General features: G+C 36.5%; 1 protein-coding gene across 4 annotated transcripts in view; it reads left to right on the top strand.

Moving 5' to 3' along the window:
• Positions 1-26,403, top strand: part of dnm1b (dynamin 1b) — a gene marked incomplete at both ends in the record, with an annotated part of 60,324 nt that overhangs the window by 17,924 nt on the left and 15,997 nt on the right. For all 4 annotated transcript variants that reach the window (XM_081366837.1, XM_081366839.1, XM_081366838.1 and 1 more), the window contains 14 exons: positions 4,077-4,150; positions 5,663-5,812; positions 5,936-6,139; positions 6,282-6,380; positions 12,600-12,760; positions 12,958-13,100; positions 15,195-15,330; positions 15,470-15,537; positions 15,770-15,908; positions 18,617-18,703; positions 18,830-18,900; positions 19,348-19,399; positions 21,360-21,371; positions 22,370-22,483. In XM_081366837.1, the coding sequence (XP_081222963.1) occupies positions 4,077-4,150; positions 5,663-5,812; positions 5,936-6,139; positions 6,282-6,380; positions 12,600-12,760; positions 12,958-13,100; positions 15,195-15,330; positions 15,470-15,537; positions 15,770-15,908; positions 18,617-18,703; positions 18,830-18,900; positions 19,348-19,399; positions 21,360-21,371; positions 22,370-22,483 (1,510 nt within the window). The remainder of the gene's footprint in view (positions 1-4,076; positions 4,151-5,662; positions 5,813-5,935; positions 6,140-6,281; positions 6,381-12,599; positions 12,761-12,957; positions 13,101-15,194; positions 15,331-15,469; positions 15,538-15,769; positions 15,909-18,616; positions 18,704-18,829; positions 18,901-19,347; positions 19,400-21,359; positions 21,372-22,369; positions 22,484-26,403) is intronic.

Here is a 26,403-nt window from a genome sequence, read left to right as displayed (position 1 = left end):
CAATGGAGGACTGCAGACACGTGCTCAAAAAAACATATGGCTTCTGAAGACAAAGAAGCTGTTTCTGGCATGAATTTATAGAATAGTGAGGCGCTACACTACATCCCGACACGACATCCATACATTCAGCCAATAAGATTTCTGTGTTTGAACACATGCTTCAGACACCGGATATATAGCATTAACGCTAAGGTGCGGCATTGGGTTCCACTCAAAAGGACACCACCTTAGGCTTTTTTTTCTCCAACAGGGGTCTCAAAAGACTCTAAATGTCCCATCCCAGTGTTTGTATTTGTAACACAGAGGGATGACTATTTTTTTATTTTTTTTATTATCATTTTGCCTGTGTTAATGCCAACTGCATGCATTTCGGCACAAGTGTATATTTTTATTGGAATTTTACTATTTCACCCCTATTTTCTTTAATAAATCTACTTTACACTATACCACAAAATAGTTACACTCAGGACCTTAAGGAGAAAATGTCCCCATTGATACCCATTAAAACTGCAATTTTTAATCCCAGGGCCATATAACTATAAAATTATAAAGTCTTTGTTAATAGGCTTTCATTCTGTTGGCAAGGCTTCAAAATAAAAAAAATGTAAAAAAATGTTTCACCAGATGGTGCCATTTTCTCAGGTTTGCCCAATAAAGCAAATACTTTATTCCTGTTTTCCTATTCTGCATATTAAAGAACCAATTTGATACATTATCGGCTATAATTGTGTGGGTGTCCAACCACTGTGTGTACTGGCTTCTAATGGGGAAAATTTGGTACTGCACCCAAACAAAATCTTACTGAAAGCTCATTTTTTGAGATATCAACCTCAAATTTAGAATAACAACTTATTTAGATGTATGACTTTGAGTTTCTAGTAGATTTTGAGTTTAACATGTTTTATAAAATATATTTGACATAAAATCATTTTCATAAATAATTTTCATAGATTTTAACCTCTATAACTTTTTTGTTTTGTTTTACTTTTCAAACTTTTTTTACCTAAACAATAATATGAGACCAAAATGAGACTTTAACAAACCTACGTCTGTTTACTTTTGAAATATCTTCCAAAGAAGAAAATTCTTCATTTATTTATAGAATGAATGTGAATTGGGTGCAATTTTATTTTGAACCCCATTGACTTTCATTTTATGGAAAACAGTTCTTCAAAATAGCTTTGCTTATGTTTCTTGATTCATTTCCTCACAGACAAACTGCTCTTTGGACTTATGAATCAGTTGCAGTGTATCATACAGTTGAACGAACATGAGCTCATCCACGCTGACACTTATGGTGCAATTTATTGGACAGATGTCTATATGTCTATATTATGAATGAGACATAGAGATTTATAACAGTGGCACATGCTGATTTGCCCTATCACCATGGTGACGTGACGATCAATTACATTATGGTGCAGTCCGGCGGAAAGCAGCTTGTTATCACAGCTGCCGAATGAATGTCATTAAACAGCCTGCAAGAGCAGATAAGACACTGTAGCTGCCTCCCAATTCAGAGGCTGCATCCTTCAAAAGGCTGCATTGGAAGGCCGATTGCGTCACCGCGGCGGGACGAAGGCTGTCCCAATTCGAAGGCTCCTTCAAATGCGGCCTCCAAATGCGTCTTTTGTTTCCTGTGAAATGAAGGATCGAACAGATGGATCCTTTGCGGCCATTGCGCGCCAGTGATGAAGGGATTTTTTTTTTTTTTAGAGAACTTGCCTAATTACACTTTTAAACATAAGTATGGGGTTTCAGCTTACCTAAATATCTAATGATACAAATGTAAAAATAAAAATAATGTTGGTCCAAATGTTGACTTGTATCTTACTAATATGCAATTAATTTATACTCTTTATTATATACAAAAATGGACCATGGTAAACGTATTTAGACAGTTTGTGAACCCTGTTTTATTTTTAGTTGAATATAACTTTAAAAAAAGTCCAGTATAAACGTTACTGCCACTCATTTACGGCAGTTGTTGCGGTTTCTAGGCACCTAGAACAGTCCACCTTAGGCTAGACCATCCCATTTAACAACTCCCGGTCCGACCTTTGCGGCGTTCGAAGGATGCAGCCTCTGAATTGGGACATAGCTTGTGTGTGTGTCTGTGTGTCAATAATGGGAAGTACAGCATTAAGCTGGTCATGTGTCCTAGTAAACGTTAGGTTTTAGTTTTATTTAAAAGTGGCCACCTATTTTTTTCAGAGGTCATTGTTCTAACCCTTGAATCAGTCAGACATCACTAACATTACAAACTTTAGTTTGAAGCACAAAATAAATGAATAAATAAAAATCGGGAATGCATTAATCAAAAGTGACAGTAAAGACATTTACATTGTTACAAAAAACAATTCATCCATTCATCAAATATTAAGCAGTAATAAACAACTGTTGAGCACAAAATCAGCATATTAGATTATTATCATATTATTATGTGACACTGAAGACTGGAGTAATGATGCTGAAAATTCAGCTGTCACTAAATTACATTGTAAAATATATTAAAATGGAAAGTGGTTATTTTAAATTGTAACAAATAATATTTAACAATATTACTGTTTTTACTGTATTTTTGGAAAAAATGCATAAAATCTTACAGAGACCAAACAATTTAAACGGCAGTGTATAGTGACCAAAATAATGTCCGTAATTGAAACCAAATTATGAGGAAAATATTTTAGATCTTTAAAACATTTTAAAGATGAGGGAAGAACAAAACACTAAACTTGGTTAAGGTGTTTATTTTACAAAACTATTTGGCAAAAACAAAGAAAAAAGCTACTGAACTAAAGCTACAGGTTTTATTTTTATTTTCAAAAGTAGTTTTTGCATGTGTTCATAATTTCTTTGAACGAAAGCCTGGCCAAAAAGTATCACAAATAAAACAATTGACTCCAAGCATGACTACGCATTATGCGTACAAAATTTGTAACAAATTTGTAATAATATTTGAATAAAGGGTGAAGATGTCAATTTTCCTTGGCCGGACATCACTTTTGGCCACTACTGTATATATGCATTTGTGTATGTATGTACTATATAGGCTATGTATTCCTTGAACTGCATCTTGCAAAATATGGGCTGTATGGATATGGACAACTAGAGCACTTAATTAATTCATAGCAGTCCTAAAATAAACAGTCTATTGCCCTATTTACTAATTATACAAACATCCTCATCACACTGCTAACTATTTTTTAAACATTTTTTAGTATCTGCCATTTTGCAGTTTATTGGAGAATCAAAGAAGCTGATCAGAGATAATATGAGAGGCTATTATGGTAGGATACCTGTATATAACCATCATGATTTATTATTTTAACATTGTCAATATGAATTACATAATTGGACTGGAAAAAGAAACACAAATTAAATTAGCTACCTAAAAAGTTCGATTGTGAGATTAGATCGTGAAGAGGCTATTTTAAACATTGGGTCTCGGAAATCCATAAAAGCTGTGGTCAGTAGTGAAATGCAATTACATGTTTTTTTTCTTTCTACGCATAACCACTAATTTTGGAATCACTTCTGCCTAATGGCCAGAAACTCATACAGTGCTTTCTCACACACCTTTCTCCAACCCTGTCTCCAAATGTCTCATTGCTAAGGAAGGCTTATAGTTGCAAATATACAGGCAACATCCATGTATGAAAAATTGCACTAATGCCTCTAAAATCTAGAACAAGTACAACAATGGGTTATGCACACAGCTGCTGGAGCAGCACTAGCACTGGCATGTTTTTAATTAAGTCAGTACATCTGGTTTTCACGAAGAGCTGTTTTTACTGTGAACATACACTTAGAGTCATCATTAGATTATAAACTGAGTTTTTATTCACATTATTTAATTAATATTTTTATTGACCCATAAAAGCCGTTTTAAACATAGCAGCATGACTTATTTTATCATTTTAATTGATTATTTCTACTTCAGATTTAAAAAGAAAATGTAATATTACATGGTATCTCCATGTTATATTTGTATGCTAGAAATGCACTTTAATACAGTCGTTTGCATACAAAAACAAAATTTGACTCAGTGAATGCTGCCTCATCTTCTTTTTTAGGGACTTTCTGCCTCGTGGCTCTGGTATTGTCACTCGGCGCCCCCTAGTGCTGCAGCTGGTCAACTGCCCTACTGGTAAAAATCCTAGAAGAACACACAAAAAAAATAAACTCTCTAGCAGGGGTTCTCAACTCTGGCTCTCAAGGTCCACTTTCCTACAGAGTTTAGCTCCAACCTTGATCAAACTCACCTGCCTATCCCCATGTTTGAAATCCACCCCTATGCTCTCATTCAATATTCCCTGAGTATCCCACTGAGTGCGCCAGAAGGGCTGCCGCTTTTGCATAATTTGTGCTCGCTGTAATTATTTGAAACTTAGCAAACTGGCCCCAGTAGTAATGAAAAGATTATCTTTAACTCTGTCATGGAAACTAGCATGTTTAAACCTTAAAGGAAAAGTTTACTTAAACATGAAAAGTCTGTCATCATTTACTCACCCTCAAGTTGTTTCAAACCTGTATGAATTTCTTTCTTCTGCTGAACACAAAAGAATATATTTTGAAAAATGTCAGTAACCAGACACTTGATGGACCCCATTGACTTCCATAGTAGAAAAAAAAAATACTATGGAAGTCAATGGGGTCCATCAACTGTACCGACTTTCTTCAAAATATCTTCTTTTGTGTTCACCAGAAGATAGAAATTCATACAGGTTTAAAACAACTTGAGAGTGAGTAAATCATGACAGAATTTTCATTTTTAAGTGAACTATTCCTTTGAGGCTACAGTCCGTACATTTTTGTTGTTTAAAATGTACTTAATTCATATAGTAAATGTGCACATCATGAATCCATTTTCCAAACCGTGTTTTTGTCTTATCTTGAATCACTATGGTACACCTACAGTATAATAAGTGTTTATATTATGACTATTTTAGATTGGTTCGGGTCATACCGCTGCGGAGTAGCACAGTACCTGCGTAACTTGGCGTAGACATAAACAGAGAGAAGTAGCTCTGGCTACAATGTTCTTCAGCAAGATGCCTGCAGTTCTGTTTATTAACCGCTAGAGCGCCAAACTGCAGCTTTATTTAAACAACTTAATAATCAAGAAAAAAAGAATTATTTATACCTGTATGATATTACGCTGTAGCCACATTGGACCAGCGGTTTGGAAAATGGATGATTCAGCTGCGGACGCCATCTTCTGGTCAGACGTGGGAATTCATTCGCCGTGACCGTCACAGTGTATTATGGGCATTCTATAGCCATTGAGCGTACATCAGTTGTACACTTGTTATTGCGGTGGATTGTGGATTTGAATAAGTGCACTCAGTAATGTCCACTATGTTTTCGGGCACCACTACAAATGGCTGCCCCTTCAAATAGTGCCCTATTTAAGGGTATAGGTGGGAATTTCGGACACAGCCTATATCTTTTATTATAGCCTATTAATCCTGAAGAAGACCTTGATTAGTTTGTTCAGGTGTGTTTGATTAGGGTTGGAGCTAAACTCTGCAGGAAAGTGGTCCTTAAGAGCCAGAGTTGAGAAACCCTTGCTCTAGTTTTAAATGCATGTTTTTAAGGCAAAGCTAATATGGAATGCAAAGCTAATATTAAAATGCCTTTCCTAATTGCTTATTTCCAGAACATGCCGAGTTTTTGCATTGCAAGGGGAAGAAGTTTACTGATTTCGATGAGGTTCGTCAGGAGATTGAGGCAGAGACAGATCGCATCACCGGCCAAAACAAAGGCATTTCACCGGTCCCTATCAATCTGCGCGTCTATTCACCTCATGGTACCTTCATTCATGCACATACAGAGAAGTTATTTTAACATGATCAGATCTACATATTCTGTTACATATAAGCATGCATTGTGAAACGTCACATGAAATCATGTCACCCCTTCTCTTCGCCAGTCCTGAATCTCACCCTCGTAGACTTGCCTGGTATGACCAAAGTGCCTGTAGGTGACCAGCCGGCCGACATTGAGTTCCAGATCAGGGAGATGCTAATGCAGTTTGTGACTAAGGATAACTGCTTGTTGCTGGCTGTGTCTCCTGCAAACTCTGACCTGGCCAACTCAGATGCCCTCAAGATTGCCAAGGAGGTTGACCCTCAGGGTGGGTTGTCATCCAGCAGTGACTGACACTTGCTCTAAAATAATTGCAAAATTTCAGACATATCTTGATGTGAGATTTTTAAAGTTTTTTTCTTTTAAAACTGTTCCTGATCGTGTGTGTGTGTGTGTGTGTTTCTGAACAGGTATGAGAACTATAGGTGTGATCACTAAATTGGATCTAATGGATGAAGGAACTGATGCACGTGATATCCTGGAAAACAAGCTTCTTCCTTTACGGAGAGGTGAAGTCAGTGTACAAAGTTCATACTCTTTCCACATAAATATAGCCTCTCAGGAACATTTAAAAAGTCTCATTGGAGAGATTTGCACTGTAATAAGTATAATTCTATAAATTTGACACAAATTAAAATCCATCCATTTAAAAAGATTATTACAAATATGGTAACACTACAATGTCTCATTTGTAAACATTAATGTATTAACTAACATGAACTAACAATGAGCAATACATTTGTTACAGTATTTATAAATCTTTGTTAATGTTAGTTAATATAAGTACTGCCGTTCATTGTTTGTTCATGTAGTTCACAGTGCATTAACTAATGTTAACAAATACAACGTTTGATTTTAATAATGTATTAGTAAACTCTGAAATGAACATGAACTAAGATGAATAAATGCTGTAGAAGTATTGATCATTCTTATTTCATAGTAACTAAAGTAGTTAACTAATGTTAACTAAAGAAACTTTAGTTTCATTACTTTAGTAAACAACAATAAGTACATGGAAATTCATTGGTCAGAAGTTGTTAAATTGCACGTCTATGTATAACTTTTTAAAGCAGTGGATCTCAACCAGGGGGCCAGAATAGTCTAAATAATAGCAAGAACATCAGGATATCAGGATGTAAACTGCAATAATATACACCCCTATCCCCCCTTTTGTGTTTTGCACTTAAAGCAAAGAGGTGAAAGGGTATTGTCAAATGCATGTCTACGGTTTGGTAAAATATACATCCTTTGTACAATTTTAAACTGTATAGCCATGGCATGATTACACGAATGAATGAATGAACCCTCAGATGTACATTGAGAACCTTGTATAACCGACAGTGTTGGGAAAGTTACTTGGGAAATGTTATAGGTTACAGATTACAAGATAGCCTATTTAAAATGTAATAGGTAGTGTAACTATTTCAATTACTTTATTAAAGTAATGTAACTGATTACATTCGATTACTTGATTACTTTTATACATTTCTAATGAATGTTTTTATCTGTTAATCATTTCCAAACATTTAAACCAGGCAGGTTTAACCTTACAGTACTCAACTTAGCCTACTCAACACTGATTTCTGTCAGACTTTCAAAATCCTACATCACTTGAATTAAGTTTATAATAATTTAATTTTAAAGCAGCCACCACAAAATCACACTTTAGCACCTCTTTTTACTTTGAGATTGTTCTGAGTACTGATTTAAATTCATAACAAGAAATAGTTTAATAGCTACAGTATTATACTGTTTTTTAAATCAAATCCTTGCAATAGCTATGACAGAAAACACTAGCATCTAACAATATATATTTTCTGTCAAAGGGTTCATAAACAGAAGTGTGGCTGTTAAAGACGTCTTTAGCTAGCTAGCAGACTAGCTAATTTGTTATGAATGGAGATTAACATCGTTAAATAAACTACTGGACATGCACCAAGTAATACAGAGCTAAAACACGTCTTGATTAGCAGCGTGGAGTTGGCAGTCGGGAGTAGGCAATGCCTTTCCTACTTTATTTAATGACTGCTTAAAGTTAACTGTGGGCTAAGTTACATACCTGCAGATGCTTCCTCTGGTTCGACATTGAAACCTTCGATATCAATAGCATTTTAATAGTTGGCAAACATATTTTACACTGATTTGCACCTTTTTCTGATTTATAGATGAAATGATTTTAAAATTTCCAGCACTGGAACTAATTTTTTATCTTTCGCCATGGTGGCAACTCTCAGACTGTCACGTTTATGTTCAGTTAGTTTCATTATCATGGAGTTTTCCGCGAACAGACGACACCATTGTCAAAACGATCACCATTCACACTGATCCGCGAAACCGACTAAAACCGCTGTATTCTGCTGCCAGGCCATTAGATGGCAATAGTGATGGGCGGATCGATCCTGAAGTATCGATACTTCGATACTGACGTAGTATCGAAAAGGATCGATCCTCACATAAAAATATCGATCCAAATGTGTGTTTTTTTTACCAGTAATTTTTTATTAATTTAGCATGCAATTCAGTGCGTAAAATACGCTTCTAAGTGGAAAAATAAATGAATGTTAGATGATAGAGAAACAACTTACTTAATATAAATGCTGTTCTTTCAACTTTGTTCATCAAATAATTCTGCATAAAATGTATCATGGTTTCCACAAAAATATGAAACTGTTTTCAACATTGATAATAATAAGAAATGTTTCCTGAGCAGCAAATCAGCATATTAAAATGAATTATCATCATGACTGGAGTAATGATGTCGAAAATTCAGCTTTGATCACATGAATAAATTACAGTTTACTATGACATAGAAAACCTATGTTAAATTGTAATATTACAGTTTTTACTGTATTTTTGATCAAATAAATGCAGAAGAGAATTAAAAATCTTACAGACCCCAAACTTTTGAACAGTAGGCTAGTAGTAGGCTAGTACTATAATTAGGGTCGTTTTGTAAAAGTCACTGACTAATTACAGGCGAGTTGAGAGCACAAATCACAAAATATTTAGGCCTAGTAGTCATGAAAACATATTCAGATTTAGTATATTAATGATGCATTCACCTCATAAATTATGACACACTGCTCTAGCACAGGAAAGTGCATACAAGTTCAAGTACATGCTTTTAAAATGAAAAAGTATTGGTATCGGTATCGATATCGGCGATACTGGCCCTGTATTTACTTGGTATCGGATCGATACCGAAATTTGCAGTATCGCCCATCACTAGATGGCAATGAAACACTATAGACTGAACACGTAATACGCATGTGCGTGACGTGAAAAACATTCAGGTTTTTGTTGTTTACACTGAGACCGTTTTTAAAAACTTGCACTTTAAAAACCCGTTTTCAAAAGTTTGCGTTTTCAGGCGCCAAAATGCCGTTGTCGTGTAAATGAATGGCCAAAACGCATAAAAAGTATTACGTTTTTAGTTGAAAATGGTGTCGTGTAAACAGCCCCTGAGTTTGTTTTCATTCTCATCATGTGTTCCTTTGTACAGTTTTCCCACTCCTCATTTGTGTTTTTGGTTTCAGCTGTGTTCTATTAATTATCCTCGTTTGTGTTGTTGATCCCTAACATTCATTCTCTGTTTGGTCTACGTTGCTCAACCGGTTTATTCTCGTATAATCGTCATTAAACTTTGTGTTGGAATTATACTCATCTACGTCTGCCTTCCTGCAACCACCTGTGACACAGACAGGTTGTAGCCTAAAGCTTTCAGTGGCAATGTGGATTGATGTAATTGGCAGATGTGGTGCGCTGTCATGCAATAATTAAAATTAATATTATTCAACATATTCTAGCTTTTTTTCAGATGTAAACCCCTTTGTTATCGTTACAAGTAACTGTAATGGATTACCTTAGTGAAAAACACCTACAGTATACCAAAATGTATTTAAAATACATTTATTTCATACTAAGTATATACAAACCAATAACATATTTGCTGACATATCGCTTGAGACTTACTGATGTAAATATTATAATTAAACTTTATTTTGAGTACGTTTTTATTGCACAATGCACATTTCTTAATATTAAGACTAAAATATGTTTTAATATCACTATTAGTAAGGATAGTATGATCACTGTATAATATCAGTCTTAAAATGCAAGATATTTAAATTGTACCTAAAGTATAGTTCCACTTTAGCACAATCAAATGCACTTAAGTATAACTTTAGGCGGACCTCAGCACTACTTCCGGATAACTAAAGTGCATTAAGTATAAAATTACTTGTTCCAATTTAGCAGACTTTAAGTATACCAATTTAGTTGTCACCATTATGTTCAGTTTGTTTAGTTATCATGGGCTGCGTTCCAGTCCACTTTTAGACATGCACTTGCGAACTTCCCTAAGCACTTCCCCTCGGGGGAATCCCTGCCGCCATTTTGGGGTGTGTTCCACTTCAGAAAGACCCTCGTTCCCTCGATTTTGACCGAGGGAGCGAGTCTACTTTATATGTACACTTCAGGCACCTATATGTCCCATAATGCAGTACGATTGTGACGACACCACAGATCTAGTCTAATCACCACCACAACAAACAACTCTATGATATATTAATTATATATTTTTTTTATTTAAAACAACCCAAACACACCTATATACATTTGGATGCTGCATTAAACAAATTCTTAAAGGGGAAAAAAAAATTAAATAATAAATCAACCAACTCCATAGCTGATTCCAAGTGATCAAGGGCTTAGGACGTTCCAATTCAGCTCATTGCAGTTTCCGCCAGTAGTGGGCACTCGTGCAACGTAAGCAATGACGTACATCCGAGTGAACGAGATGGAGGGAAGTTAGCAAGTGAAAGGCATGACAATTTTAGACTGGAACGCAGCCATGGACTCTCTGTTTGTTTTCATTAGTCACATGTGTTTCTTTGTTTTAGTTTCCCGCCACTCATCAGTTACCTGGGACACAAACACTAATTATCACAGCTGTTGACAGGGTATCACAGGGTATTTATATTAAATACATAAATATGTAAATGTATTCGTAGTATACTCAGCATAATATAAATGTATTTCAGATACATTTTAGTATATTTATTTTTCACTACAGTACAGTTACTTTTTTTTTTTAATTAAATTAGGTAACGCCATTCCATGTAACAATTTACTCCCAAACACTGATAACCGACTCACTTAGATAGTGAAATAGTAGTCTATAGGAGACAGACTTCTGTTATTACATGATGAGGCATTGTTCAGAATATAGTTTCTAATCTATTATAAAAAAGAGTCCTGCTTTAATAATTGATACCACTGTATCCACTCCTCAAAAGACATCAAACATTCTTCATCAAACAAGTCCACAAGCTGACTAATACCTTGGTTCACCCAAAATTTAAACCTCTACCTGGAGTGAAGTCCGGATTGTTCACAGTTGGTGTTAGAGCAGAGGCTAGCTTAGTTCTTCCCTTGAAACGACAAACAGCCCTCCATGCCTTAAATGCATTTATTGTTACGGGGTTATCACAATTCTCCAAAATGAAAAAAAAAAAAAAATGAAAAAAATCTAAAAGGGGAAGTTTTGATAATGATTGTTCAAGATCTAACCACGTTGAAGAGTTATCAAGAGCAACCCAATCAGAAACATATCTTACTGTAGATGTGCAGCTTAATATTAGGTAAATCCATTCCTCCCATTGAACCTGGTAGTTGTAGTGCAGATAATTTCAGCCTTGGTTTGCGCTTGCTCCAGATAAAGGAACTGAGCCTGCTTTTCGCATCTTTTAAAACCTTTTTAGAGAACAGGATAGGGATAATTTGAATTGGTTTCAGGAGCTTTGGGAGGATAGTCATTTTTTATAAGAGCCACTCTGGTAACACTTTATAATAACGTTTAGTTGTAAGTCATTTTTAAGTGGTTAGTTAATGATGAACTAATCATTTACAAAACATTCATAAATGATTAGCAATGTTAACATTTTATGTATGTTTTGTAAATTCTGTTACAAGTCATTTACAAATGATTAGTAAATGATTAACTAATCATTTATGAAACATGACTATGAATTCATAAATGATCAATAAGTAATATGTTCATTATTTTATGTATGTTTTGTAGATTCAGTTACAAAACATATTTTGTAGATTGTGGATTCAGTATATAATTATTTACACATTTACACGTTTACACATCATTGTGTTGAACACTGTTACTTACCTGTTACAAATGATCTGTATGTGTATACAAGGCATTTACAACACTTTCTGCACCCTCTAATTGCTACATACATACAAAAAAATAACAATTTATTAAACATTTATGAAACGCATATTCATGTTTTGTAATCATTAACTAATCAATTGTAAATGACTTGTAACAGAATTTACAAAACATAAAATGTTAGTATATCACTTGCTAATCATTTATGAATGTTTTGTAAATGATTAGTTCATCATTAACTAACCACTTATAAATGACTTACAACTGAACGTTATTATAAAGTGTTACCGCGGATTCTTTTTAGCTAGCTCTGATTAGTTAACACGGTTCCCATTTATTTCCTTGTAACTTTACATGTAAAATTTTATCTGGCTACTTTAAAAAGTCCACCTCATAAAAATAGTTTAACAGCTACTGTATTTTTTTGCATTTTCTGAAACTATTTTGATTTAATTGATTTTATATTAGCTATGACTATGTCCAATGTGCTATGTTTTATTATGCTGATTGCCTGTTACTACTTCAAATTGGATGTTCCCTTTAGGCTACATTGGGGTTGTGAACCGCAGTCAAAAGGACATTGATGGCAAGAAGGACATTACTGCTGCCATGGCAGCAGAAAGGAAGTTCTTCCTCACCCACCCAGCCTATCGACATCTGGCCGATCGCATGGGAACTCCCTACCTGCAGAAAGTGCTTAATCAGGTAGAATGACACAGAGAGCATTTGTTTTTTTTTCCATGTTTTTAGCATTTTAAACACCTCACTGCCATTTTGATACAGAAGAATATAGCCTTAAGTATATTGTTATCTCACTGTTTTGTAAACAAACATAAATCATGTAATATACTGTACATTTGAAAAATGTTAGCCAGTAACCGAGGGTTTTCATTCTCATCTAGCAATTAACTAATCACATCCGAGACACCCTGCCAGGACTGAGGAATAAACTTCAGAGCCAGTTACTGTCCATTGAGAAAGAGGTGGAGGAGTACAAGCACTTTCGCCCCGATGATCCTTCTCGCAAAACCAAGGCTCTGCTACAGTGAGTCTTATATGTATTACCCACATGAAAATTTACAGCTCGAGCACATAAACAACCATTCAAAGGTTTGGGGTCAATAAGAATAAAAAAAAAAGAAATGAATACTTTTATTAAGCAAGGACTTATTCAATTGTAAACAGTAAAGACATTTATAATGTTTATAAAAAAAAATTAAGAAAAAGAAGAAAAGTGGGAAGATGAGAGATGTTATTTTTTTGTCATCATTTGGGTCTTAACAGAAGCGCTTCCTATTAATCACTTCCCTGAGATCCGGTCTCTCCTTCCTCACATCTCGCCTCCTCTGTGCTCGACTCCTCGAGGGAGGAGGAGCGCGAGTGGCCACGCTCTCCCTATGGCCCTGCCTCCGGTCCTTGGACTGTGGCGGGACAGAACCCCCAGAGGCTTAAGCCGGGGATATGGATCGGCGCGGAATATATTTTCTGAACCATGCTGATTGCTCCCTCGCCTCTCTAAACTTTCCGGCCACTGTCTCAACAGATGTACTAAAAGGTTCAGAGGGCGAGACTGGGGCATCGAGGAGAAAATTATTTTCTTTCTCCCCGATGTCCGCCAAGTTCAGTCACAGATGCCACCATCGCTGACATCGAGCAACCGATAGCAGCGGCTGTTTGTTTAGCTGCCCCGGGGTGCTAGATCCGTAGTGCGGCGCAGTTCAGCAACCGCTTCAGGGGACAGGGAGGGGACCTGCAGTACCGCCATGATGTACAAGGCCCCCCCGGCGTGGCCTGTTGCCTCATACGCCCTGCCATTCAAGCGCGAGGTGGTCTGAAGCGGCCTGGATGGCAGGGCAGGAGCCTTCAATGAGGATGACTCACTCTGGGACAGATAGTTTGCAAGCGTCTCCTCAACCCGGGGCATCTTCACATATCCCCTCTCAGCTAATCCTTCTATATCTTTGTAGTTCGAATGATAAAATTGATAAGTCCGGACTGAAAATGGCTTCTTCTACGACTTCTCCACTTCATCGTAGAGGTCAGAAAGGAATGGAAGGCTCATGGGGGAAGGGCCGAACATGGCCTAACAGAAGCGCTTGTACAGCCTGCCATGATTGACTTCCCATTTTTCATGCCCCCAAGCCAGATCCATGACGTCCAGCAATTCCCCATATTACCCTGGCAGGTTGAGAAGACTCAGTACAGATACTTTCCTGCCTTCTTCAACCAAATCCGCTTCCTTTTGTTTCCTTTCTCAAACTCCTTTGCGAGCTCGACCTGCAAACCCCACAGCTGAAGCCTGAGCCACGGGACGCAGACGCTCGTCCCACATCCCTTGTGCATAGGGACAAATGCAAACAGAGCTTTCTCATTGAGAATTTCTCACAATGAGCGCATTCAGAACCTTCGAGCACTGAACGCTCATGCTCCTCTCCCAAGCAATAAACTCATAGGTTGCGTGTGTCCTCAGATGTCAAAAACCTGGGACACGGAGGCACCCATGATCTTGCCTTCATGACGCGCTAACAATACAAACGGCTCCTGAAGACAAAAAAAAAGCTGATGACGTGTGCTATGAAGAGTACACGTATATACGTAAGAGTACTCTTATACTTCTGGGTGCTCCGATAATAATGTAATACGGACTGTTGCCAACCAATCTGTTTGAAATGTTTTTCACACATGCTTCAGACACGGGATACTCTGATGGCGACCCCATAGCGTCCATCCTAGACACTGTGTAGAGTTCCAATTCGAAAGGGAACTATTTAGCAGCACAACTGTTTTCAACTTTTATACAAAAAAAATTTTTTTCTTGATCTCCAAATCAGCATATTAGAATTATTTCTGAAGGATCATGTGACACTAAAGACTGGAGTAAAGGCTGATGGAAATTCAGCTTTGCCATCACAAGAATAAATGACTTTTTAAAATATATTAAAATTGAAAACAGTTATTTTGAATTGTAATAATATTCCACAGTATTTCTGTATCAAATAAACGCAGCCTTGGTAAGCATAAGACAATTCTTTCACAAAACATGAAACAGTAGTGTATCTTTATTTGTGTGTGTTTCTGCGTGGTGGTTTGTATATTTTCTGTGACTCACACATAGAACTCACTATTCTCTGGTTTAAAGGATGGTTCAGCAGTTTGCAGTTGATTTTGAGAAGTGCATTGAGGGTTCAGGAGATCAGGTGGACACGGTGGAGCTGTCCGGAGGTGCTAGGATCAATCGCATCTTCCATGAGCGCTTCCCCTTTGAGCTAGTTAAGGTAATTTTACCATACTGTGACAACTGATGTTCTCTGAGATCAAAACAATGCAGTGCTCATACTTTCTGTGGGATTATTTAAATTATATTCTCGCATATTATATAAAGGAAGTGTTTCTCTGTCTGTTAATGGTGACTAGATGGAGTTTGATGAGAAAGAGCTGCGTAAGGAGATAAGTTACGCCATCAAGAACATCCACGGTATCAGGTGTGAAGCCTCTACCTCAAACAGAGTCAAACACATTCGCCAACTCACCCGCTCTGAGATCAAACTCTCTTTGATGTCACTGTGACAGTTTGAACAACTGCTTGCTAGATATGAAGTACTGCACCAGGAGTACCATGTCATGAAATATAAACTGCAACCACAAACTAATCAGGAATTGTAAAGCACATAATTTAGACCTCTGACTGCTCTGTTCATTTCTTTTACTTGTCAGGACTGGTCTGTTTACTCCAGACATGGCTTTCGAGACTATTGTTAAACGGCAGATCGCCAAGATAAAAGAGCCATGTCAGAAATGTGTGGACCTGGTCATCACCGAGCTGGTCAATACGGTCAGGCAATGCACCAAGAAGGTAAACCTTACTCCATGTCTGTCTATACCGTATACCCATTTGACCTTCATATACACTACCGTTCAAAAGTTTGGGGTCAATTTTTTTAAATAAATAAATAAATAAATAAATAAATAAATAATTATGTTTTTTATTTTTATTTTATTCTGCAAGGATGCATGCAATTGATCAAAAGACTAAACTAGACTAGACTAATTTGTTACTTAAGATGTCCACTTTCCATTCATCAAAGAATCGTAAAATGTATCAGGGTTTCCACAAAAATATTTAGCAGCACAACTGTTTTCAACTTTGATGATAATAAGACATTTTTGAGCACCAAAACAGCAATTTTTTAAATCTGAGGAATCATGTGACACTGAAGACTGGAGTAATGGCTGCTGAAAATTTAACTTTGCCATCACAGGAAAAAATTACATTTGAAATTGTATTCATATAGAAAGTTGTTTTAAATTGTAATATTATTTCACAAAATTACAGTATTTCTGATTAAATAAATGTAGCCTTGGTAAGCAACTTCTTTCATGAACATCTAAAAATCTTATGACCCCAAATTTATATTCCCACACATATATATGTATGAATAATTATATACACTCACCTAAAGGATTATTAGGAACACCTCTTCAATTTCTCATTAATGCAATTATCTAATCAACCAATCACATGGCAGTTGCTTCAATGCATTTAGGAGTGTGGTCCTGGTCAAGACAATCTCCTGAACTCCAAACTGAATGTCAGAATGGGAAAGAAAGGTGATTTAAGCAATTTTGAGCGTGGCATGGTTGTTGGTGCCAGACGGGCCGGTCTGAGTATTTCACAATCTGCTCAGTTACTGGGATTTTCACGCACAACCATTTCTAGGGTTTACAAAGAATGGTGTGAAAAGGGAAAAACATCCAGTATGCGGCAGTCCTGTGGGTGAAAATGCCTTGTTGATGCTAGAGGTCAGAGGAGAATGGGCCGACTGATTCAAGCTGATAGAAGAGCAACTTTGACTGAAATAACCACTCGTTACAACCGAGGTATGCAGCAAAGCATTTGTGAAGCCACAACACACACAACCTTGAGGCGGATGGGCTACAACAGCAGAAGACCCCACCGGGTACCACTCATCTCCACTAAAAATAGGAAAAAGAGGCTACAATTTGCACGAGCTCACCAAAATTGGACAGTTGAAGACTGGAAAAATGTTGCCTGGTCTGATGAGTCTCGATTTCTGTTGAGACATTCAGATGGTAGAGTCAGAATTTGGCGTAAACAGAATGAGAACATGGATCCATCATGCCTTGTTACCACTGTGCAGGCTGCTGGTGGTGGTGTAATGGTGTGGGGGATGTTTTCTTGGCACACTTTAGGCCCCTTAGTGCCAATTGGGCATCGTTTAAATGCCACGGCCTACCTGAGCATTGTTTCTGACCATGTCCATCCCTTTATGACCACCATGTACCCATCCTCTGATGGCTACTTCCAGCAGGATAATGCACCATGTCACAAAGCTCGAATCATTTCAAATTGGTTTCTTGAACATGACAATGAGTTCACTGTACTAAAACGGCCCCCACAGTCACCAGATCTCAACCCAATAGAGCATCTTTGGGATGTGGTGGAATGGGAGCTTCGTGCCCTGGATGTGCATCCCACAAATCTCCATCAACTGCAAGATGCTATCCTATCAATATGGGCCAACATTTCTAAAGAATGCTTTCAGCACCTTGTTGAATCAATGCCACGTAGAATTAAGGCAGTTCTGAAGGCGAAAGGGGGTCAAACACAGTATTAGTATGGTGTTCCTAATAATCCTTTAGGTGAGTGTATTATATATATATAACCATATCTGATGTCACTTCAGTTTAGAGTGAATCTAGTAAAGCCTTTTATGAACCGGTATAGGTCATATTTAACCCTAAAATAAAACAATAAAAAATAAAGGTACAGTAGGCAATTTTTTTTTCTGGTTGAAACTCTCTTCACATCCTGATAGCAATCAATAATAGAAGTAGTCTTAACATAAACAAATGTACAAATATCATCTGTGGAAATGTCAGTACCTAAAAATGTTTGTCAAAAATCATATGACGTCCGACCTGCCTGTCAGTGTATGTATTTCCATACCTCCGCACATGAGGTAATTTAATGGTGTCTCTTATGACGCTTTGCTGAATCTGCTCTGGCAGTGCACCTGCACGTTCATGTCTAGCTCTCAAGGGAGGGTGGGATCTAATGCTTTCAAAGCTAGCCTGCTATTGCATCAAAATTGCGTACCCTACCTTTAAATATTAAAAACATTGTGCCTCAAGAAAATGAATTATATATTCAAATTGTGGCATTATTTTGATGACATTTAAGCACAGTTCATGAAATAAAAATCTCAATAAAGCATAAATTATTTATTTAATGAAATATTGCATTTAATTTATGATAATGTATTTATTAATTTATGTTATTTTTTTATTTTTTTTTTATTTTTTTCTATTTAAAATTTTGTGTACAACAAAATTACTCTTATTACTCTTAAGTCAAAACCAAAACATTTAGACACAATAAAATAATGAGAATGGGGTGGGGTAAAAGCCATTTAACTAATGCACAATTATTTTCCGCACTTAAATAATTACTGAAATCTGTTGTCCATTTGTCTGTGTTAATAAGATTTGTTAATAAGCTGACAGTGGTAGTAATTATCCAGTATGTGTATTGTGTGACAGCTGGCTCAGTACCCCATGCTTAGAGAGGAAATGGAGAGGATTGTAACCCAGCACATCCGTGATCGGGAGAGTCGCACCAAAAATCAGGTAAAGCCCATCTAACATGCACCTGCCAACCCTTTACATATACAAACTCATGTGGTAAAACCAAGCTACAGCTTTAACTGAAAAATAAGTAGTGAAATGTGTATTGTTTTCTTTTTCTGTCATCAGGTCATGTTGCTAATTGACATTGAGTTAGCATACATGAACACCAATCATGAGGATTTCATCGGTTTTGCAAAGTAAGAACATACTAACTATTTACTAAACCTTTTACTAAATCCAGCATAAGGTATGCTTTGCATGCTGGTAAAAGCATGGGGAGCTGGTTGCTGGTTTGCTGGTCACCAGCATGGGAAACGGGAGAACAGCATGACTATGCTAACCAGCTTAAACTAGCCTGGACGAACACGGAATTCATGTCTAGTTTGATGAAGTCTAGTATGTGGATCAGCATACTAATAATGTTAGCCATTCTGTTCTCCAGCTTAACTGGTTACATAGCTAGTAAAGTTATAGTCATCTAATAAGTATTGCTGGTTAAGATCGTTAAGAAGTCTGATGGGGGCACCAGGGCATCAGTATCTGCTTTTTAGCAATGACCCCCAACATTCAAATTTGGTCTTGTGGCGAGTTGCAGTCTCTTTGTGTTCTTTATCGATATTTCTTTTTTCTGTTCATCTCTTCAGCGCCCAGCAGAGAAGCAGTCAGATGAATAAGAAGAAGGTTGCTGGCAATCAGGTAAGCAGAAGACAGAATGAACAGATGCTGCGTCTAACATGCATCACACAGCCTGGCAGATGTTTGCCGCCTCACTCAAACATTTTTTTATGTAGGAAGACCAGAAGCAGGTCTATAATTGGACACTGCATCACTCAGTGTCTGTCATATTATGAGATTTTAATTATTGAGAACAGGGGTGGGTGTTTTTAAAATGCTCTTTAAAGGTAAGAAATAATGAGGAAGCCTCTGGGTTTTAAAACTAAAATAATTTTAATTGTAAATTAAATCATATACATGTAGAACAGTATTATTTAATAAAAGATTTAAATTAAATTATAACACTTTATTATATTATATATTAACTTATATATTCATAAAACTAATATATAAATCTATTTTAATTTTATATTACATCTGTACTTTTGTTTAATTGCAATATGCATAACTGTTCTTCAAAATGCATGATAGGCTTGCCTTTAATTTGGACATGTTACCTTTCATTAGGCCTTTATCAGTAGTTTTTTTTAGAGTACTTAAAATTTTATAATGTTCTCTGGGGTCTACTAATAATGTTATCATGATGAAAAAACATGAAAAAAAAAACCCACTCCAATTTAGAATTAATGGGCTATTTTCTATCCTGTTTTTGACCCTCTCTTTCAAACACTGCCACATTCAAGACTTGGAAGTAAACGACGACTGCTATAATTGGGAACCAGTTTTGCATATTAAACTAATTTTCAACGGCCCTCCATTACATGTATGGAATTGTTTCGAAAACTTCCGATGCTGAAACATATCTCGCTTAGTTGAAACATTTGTGAAACATGTATGCGTATTAAAAAGTCTTGATTGTGGCAAATAAAGTTTAAGTAGGCTACTTGGAGGTACCACAGTTATGGTTGGCAAATGATAACTTATGGTGTTTTGTGTTAACTGAATTATGAATGAATGTACCATATACATCGTTTATCATTTTTGACAGTAACAAAACAGAAGATGTCACTCACTGAAACTTTTATTCAGGATTACAGCGAATGGCTTAGATCAAAACTATAACAAAATCAGCATTATCTATGTGCTTTATTCCATATCTAGGAATTCCCACATTAACCCCATAAATGCAAAAGCAAATGAAAGAATAGCTAATCACAACTATCACAACTAATCTTTTTGACTGTGGTGGTACAGTATAAATACTCAGTATATATTAAACAATCTGTATCAGACAAAGCAATAGTGACACATGGTAAAAACATTGTTAACTGTGTTGCGTCGGATCCAATATAGTCTGCACTGCGTCACAGTCACAGTGTCTTACTGATGTAATCTGACTGAAACTTCACTAAAAATAAAGTTCATCCATGCATTCTTAATGTTAGGATCACAAGGATGGCAATGCAAAGACTGTTTTTCCACAACGTGGCACTTTAAAATGTACTGTAATTCCCAAAGGCATCTCTATCGTTTTTGTTGTTGGGGTAATCCTGTGTTTGCGTCTGTTTCTTATTTACTACTAAATGACATGCGTAAATTGGTGGGCGGAGCTAAAGAGACAATCATGTAGAAGTAGGTGTTGAAGTAGTATCTGATTCCTGGTTTCAATAAAATCTGCTTTTGGACTAACAAGGAAGTTTTGAGTTCTGAAACTTGTAGGATATTTTTATAGTACAATGATATCGTATGTGTCAAAAGATCAAGGAAAATTTAATTTCTCAATTCATGACCCCTTTAAGAGTATTGTGATATACATTTTTGCCATTTCTAGTTAGGAACAATTCACATATTGAGCCTGAATTATCTTATTGCTTGTTCCATTTAGTGGTGTGAACTGGTGACTGAAATGTTTTAGCATCTTTCTGCTACTTTTGTATTCTGTTCATCTTGTCTGTTCTCTCTGCTGCCTTTTCCAGTTTATAATTACCTATCTTATTCCCTGTCTTTGCTTTGCTACTGTTGCTATGCCAACACGCCTCAGGATGAGATAATGGTAAGTGTGCATTGACTGCAGCCTCTTTGGTGTGTGTGTGTGGTTTACTAATGCACTTTGCCATTTTAATATAAAATGTATTTAAAATAAAGCATTACATTTTGATTATTATGGTCCTCATTGTGGTGTGTTTTTTTTTTTTTTTACAAAAAGACAAATAGCTGGTTATGCTCATTAATTAAACCTAATCAGTACTAATCACAGTGTTTTTTTCATTTACACCTAAATTTAAAAAAAGCAACCAAATAATATGACATTTTTAAATTCATGTGGATTTTTGATGTACAACTTTTAAATGGGATTACAAATTTGCTAAAACACTACTGTTCAAAAGTTTAGGATCAGTATATTTTTTTCAAATATGTAATGTTTTTGAAAGATGTCTCTTATGCTCATCAAAGCTGCATTATTTAATCAAAAATACAGTAAAAATATTAGTACAATTGAAATTTGTTTATTATTTTTATAAAAACTTTGATAATTTTTTTTCATGATTCCATGAAGAAAAAAACATTCAAAAGAAAAAAACATTCAAAAGAAAAAAACGAATGCGTCTTTGCTGAATAAGAGTATTAATTTCTTAAAAACCCAAATGTTTGAACGGTAGTGTAGATACATTTTCACTAGTGGTCTCAGACTTTAGGACCCCACTGTATTTGCAATGTTCTTCTGATTTGTTCTTCTGAGAAATCCCACACTCACATACACAGAATTTTGAAATTATAACAGGGAATACTTCTGGAATACTTGATTCTGATTGGTCAATCATTCTGCGTTCAGATATTTTTGTATGACTGCAGAACTGCACAATTGGTCATTGTCCCAACTGATTTCCTACATAGCTTTGCATGTTTATGTCTCTCGTATCATGCCTCATTATTCTCACACTAATTTTTAACCAATATTACTTGTTCATTCAGTTATATATTTGATAAGTATAACAGTGACTGTATGACTGTACACTATCCCTTACGTCCCACACGTTTGCCTGTGTCTAGGTGATTAGAAAGGGTTGGCTGACCATCAATAATATTGGCATCATGAAAGGAGGAGCGAAGGAATATTGGTTTGTCCTGACCGCTGAGAATCTGTCCTGGTACAAAGATGATGAGGTGAGTCCCCTGATGTCTTTTCTTGGTTGCTTTTCATTTAGCAAAGCTTTTTATCTGATGCAACTCACAGTATACGCTCTACAGGGGATGGTTTCCCTGAAGCGGCCTTGTTTTCTTTTCATATACTCTGTGCTTTTTAGTTCAGTATTATTTCCATCAGCAGTAAGGCTATTTTTATTCTAAATTCACAATGAAAGCATCTTATCCTACCAGTAACCCATGCTGTAAATGCACCGCTTCATTGGATTCAAGAAAAGAGAATGAGATGAATGAGGCCATACAGTATAAATGAGTGCATTAGTTCTGTTTTTTACTTCAGTAATGGCCAGGTATTGCCGTCTTGATGGTCTGATCAAGCACAGGTGTTATGGTACTTTTGTGACCCCCACCCCACCCCCACTGTCAGTCCCGAGGCATGAGGCATGAGGAGAAGCAGACCAGGGGCTGGTGGGAGGGCTGCTCTGGGGGTTGGGAAGGTGGCATATGGTTTTCATTACCATACATACCAGATTTTGGTCCAACACTTCCCAAAAGGCCTTGCTGTAGTTAGTTTAAGCATGAAGAGAAAGTCCTTTTTAAAACAAAGGAGTTCCTAGTCCAAAATGATTTAAATTACATTTGGAAAAAAAAATCCATTTAGCATATAATTGTTTTTCATTTAATCTCCTCATTTAAAAAAAAAAAACAAAAAAAAAAACCACAGTTATGTCCTGCCTGTGCCAAAACAATTTCTTTGTGGTCCAAGTGGATGAAATAAGAGTCCAAACAATGACAATTATACACAGCGAAAAGACTTTTATTTTCCATCAAGTCAACATTGCAATGAATCACATCATCTTTCTTTCTTTTTTTTTCTTTCTTTCTTTCTTTCTTTCTTTCTTTCTTTCTTTCTTTCTTTCTTTCTTTCTTTCTTTCTTTCTTTCTTTCTTTCTTTCTTTCTTTCTTTCTTTCTTTCTTTCTTTCTTTCTTTCTTTCTTTCACACACAGACATGCTCACACACAGACAGTATATAATATATAAATATAATAATATATGTACACATATATTGTATAAACAAATACTTTTATGTTAGATGCAATATATATATATATATATATATATATATATATATATATATATATATATATATATATATATATATATATATATATATATTTTTTTTTTTTATTTTTTTTTTTATCTTTATGCAGAGAAGGTTCCTGAATGTCTCCAGGGAAAGTTTTGTTCGATTTAGCCAACTAAGATATGTAACCCCCTTCCTTAAACGCACTTAAACACAAAGACGTTACTTAGCACATAAAGGAATGCAGATTTCCATGGGTAGACTTACAGAAACATGATGACGAGGCTGTTGCTGAACAGAACAAGATGATGTGTGTGAACCCCCACACAGCCTAACCAATGTGCAGACTACTGTACAATCTCTACGCCCTGAACAGGTAGTCTGAACACTGGGAAAGCGGGGCGGGAATGGCGCTTCACAGGGAGATGAGTCCAACAGCACTGAGGAATGAATCTGTACAAAAAATGAACGATCATGATGTACAACTTTGAACATGCATTCTGTTTTTCAAATCTTTTTTTGGAAGTAAGCATAGAAAAAGGGAAATGAGAAAGTTGATATTTATTAGTGACTTTTGACTTTGTATTTGCTTGAAAATGGAGCATTACAGCAGGCCGTTTGCCATGGTCATATTGCATCAGTTTTACTTGTTTAATTATTTCATGAAGCAGACTATTGTAAGTTTATTATTCAGAGAAGCTTGCCAAGATGCATTTCAGACCTTTTAGAACGTATACACTTTTTGCTCATGTTCTATAAACATATATCCATTATTTATATCTATCTATAATTTATCTATTTTATTTCATATATCCATTTAAAATTCCCCCAGTTTTCCTAGCTGTTGGACAGCCCATTGTCCCTCTTTAACTTTAAACTTTCAGATTTGTTTCTACCATATGCAAATAATAACAACTTCAAAGGGACAGGAAATACCTCAAAAGTTCATGCATCTGTGGAAATCAGATTTGGCATCAGACGTTTCGATTGTCCTCCGAAAACCTCCATCCATCCTTTTCTCCGTCTCTGTCTCTCTTTTGCTCTTGCTCCGTTCGGCTGGACGTCCGAGTGTGTGAGATGCCAAAGAGTGGTGGGTGAGTGGGGGAGGAGGAGGAGAGGAGGGTCCTTTAAAACCTCTGCGTGTTTGATGGTGGTACGAGAAGGCAAAGAATGTGGGTGGCAAGAAGAGTTAGGTTTCCTGGCCCTTTCATTCCCATCGACTCATAAATCCCCCTCAGATCAGCGGCAAAGTCTTAGATAACAGATATACAAAATGATGATGTACATGCAGTATTTGCATCGCAAAACTAATTTGTAACGCACAGCGTCTTTTCGTACTTTTTCAAATGTAGATTTTTCAGAATTGACGTGGCAGACTTTTGACTTTCCCCTGGAAGAGTTGAAAAGAGGCAGAGGGAGAGAAAGAGGTGGAGCTTTTTTGGAGCATTTTTTCCCTCCGCCTTAAGTTTATGTTTCTTTTCTCGTTAAACAGGAAGTGAGAGGTCAGAGGTCACAAAAAAGTAAGACAAGGAAAGCTGGTACTAATGAAGACCTGTCAGACTCAACATTTTCTTTGAGATGTATTTCTGTGTGTGTGTGTGTGTGTGTGTGTGTGTGTGTGTGTGTGTGTGTGTGTGTGTGTGTGTGTTTTTTTCTATCGCGGTGGGGACTTCAACCTGAATGCACACTGAATCATGGGGACTCGTCTCACAGTGGGGACATAAATTGAGGTCCCCATGAGGAAACAAGCTTATAAATCATTACAGAATTAGTTTTTTTGTAAATGTAAAAATGCAGAAAGTTTTCTGTGATGGGTAGGTTTAGGGGTAGGGTTATTGTAAGGGGATAGAATATACAGTTTGTACAGTATAAAAAACCATTACGTCTGTGGAGAGTCCTCACAAAGATAGCGAACCAGACTCGTGTGTGCATATGTGTGTGTGTGTGTGAAGTTGTGGGTGGTGGTGCTGACTGAGTTTCTTGGCATGGAGGCGGAATTGTAATATCTCCAGATGTGTAGTCATGTGGTCTGTACCTCTCTTCATGCTGCTATTTATTCTGAACCTCACTTCCTCTACTCGTACTGGATAAAGGGCTCTTTATACTGGTCCTTGTGTTTTAAAACATGCCTGCAGACAAGAATTAAGGTGCTTCGGAAGTTAGTTCACATTAAGGCCGAAGTTCATGCTCACCACAGAATGTTTCTCTGAAATGCAGCAGGGTTCTTATTAAATGTTAAATAAGATGCTAACATGGATGTGGCCTATAAACAAGAGACATAAATAATCCTCACACTGTTTGATCCGTCCTTGGTGTCGGGGGCTCCCCTTACATTGGTTTTTGTGGACATTAATCTCTGAAACTGGCAGTGTGGATGGAAAGTTTATCGTCACTAGATGACACCGTCTGCTTGGTCAGCGTTCTGAAGCCTTGTGTTTGAAAATCAGTCTGAATTTCTGAGGTTCTTAAAGGAATTCTGTGTTCAACTGAAGTTCAGCTCTGCCAAATATCCTGTTGATTACCACAGGCAATAATTTAAACTTCTTCCTCAATCAACAGTGTTTACAGTAATGCATTTACAATGGAAGACTTTTCACGAGAGTATAGCTATGACTGGAACATTATGTGTGTTAACATGAGAGTATAGTCACTTACTGACTAGTCACTTAAAATCACTTAATGACCTTCTGTGACAATTTATTTTCAGTCTTTTGAGTCCTTGCCTATTTAGTGTTGATAAACCTAGTATTTTCACATGGTGTGCACGGTTACCAGTTTACATGGTGACAGATCTACCCACCCCCATCCATCCATCCATCCATCCATCCATCCATCCATCCATCCATCCATCCATCC

Source organism: Scardinius erythrophthalmus (assembly GCF_964197995.2).
Source record: "Scardinius erythrophthalmus genome assembly, chromosome: 5".
In the NCBI taxonomy this organism is placed as follows: domain Eukaryota; kingdom Metazoa; phylum Chordata; class Actinopteri; order Cypriniformes; family Leuciscidae; genus Scardinius; species Scardinius erythrophthalmus.
Note: the sequence above shows the minus strand (reverse complement) of the source record. Positions and strands in the feature narration are given on the sequence as shown.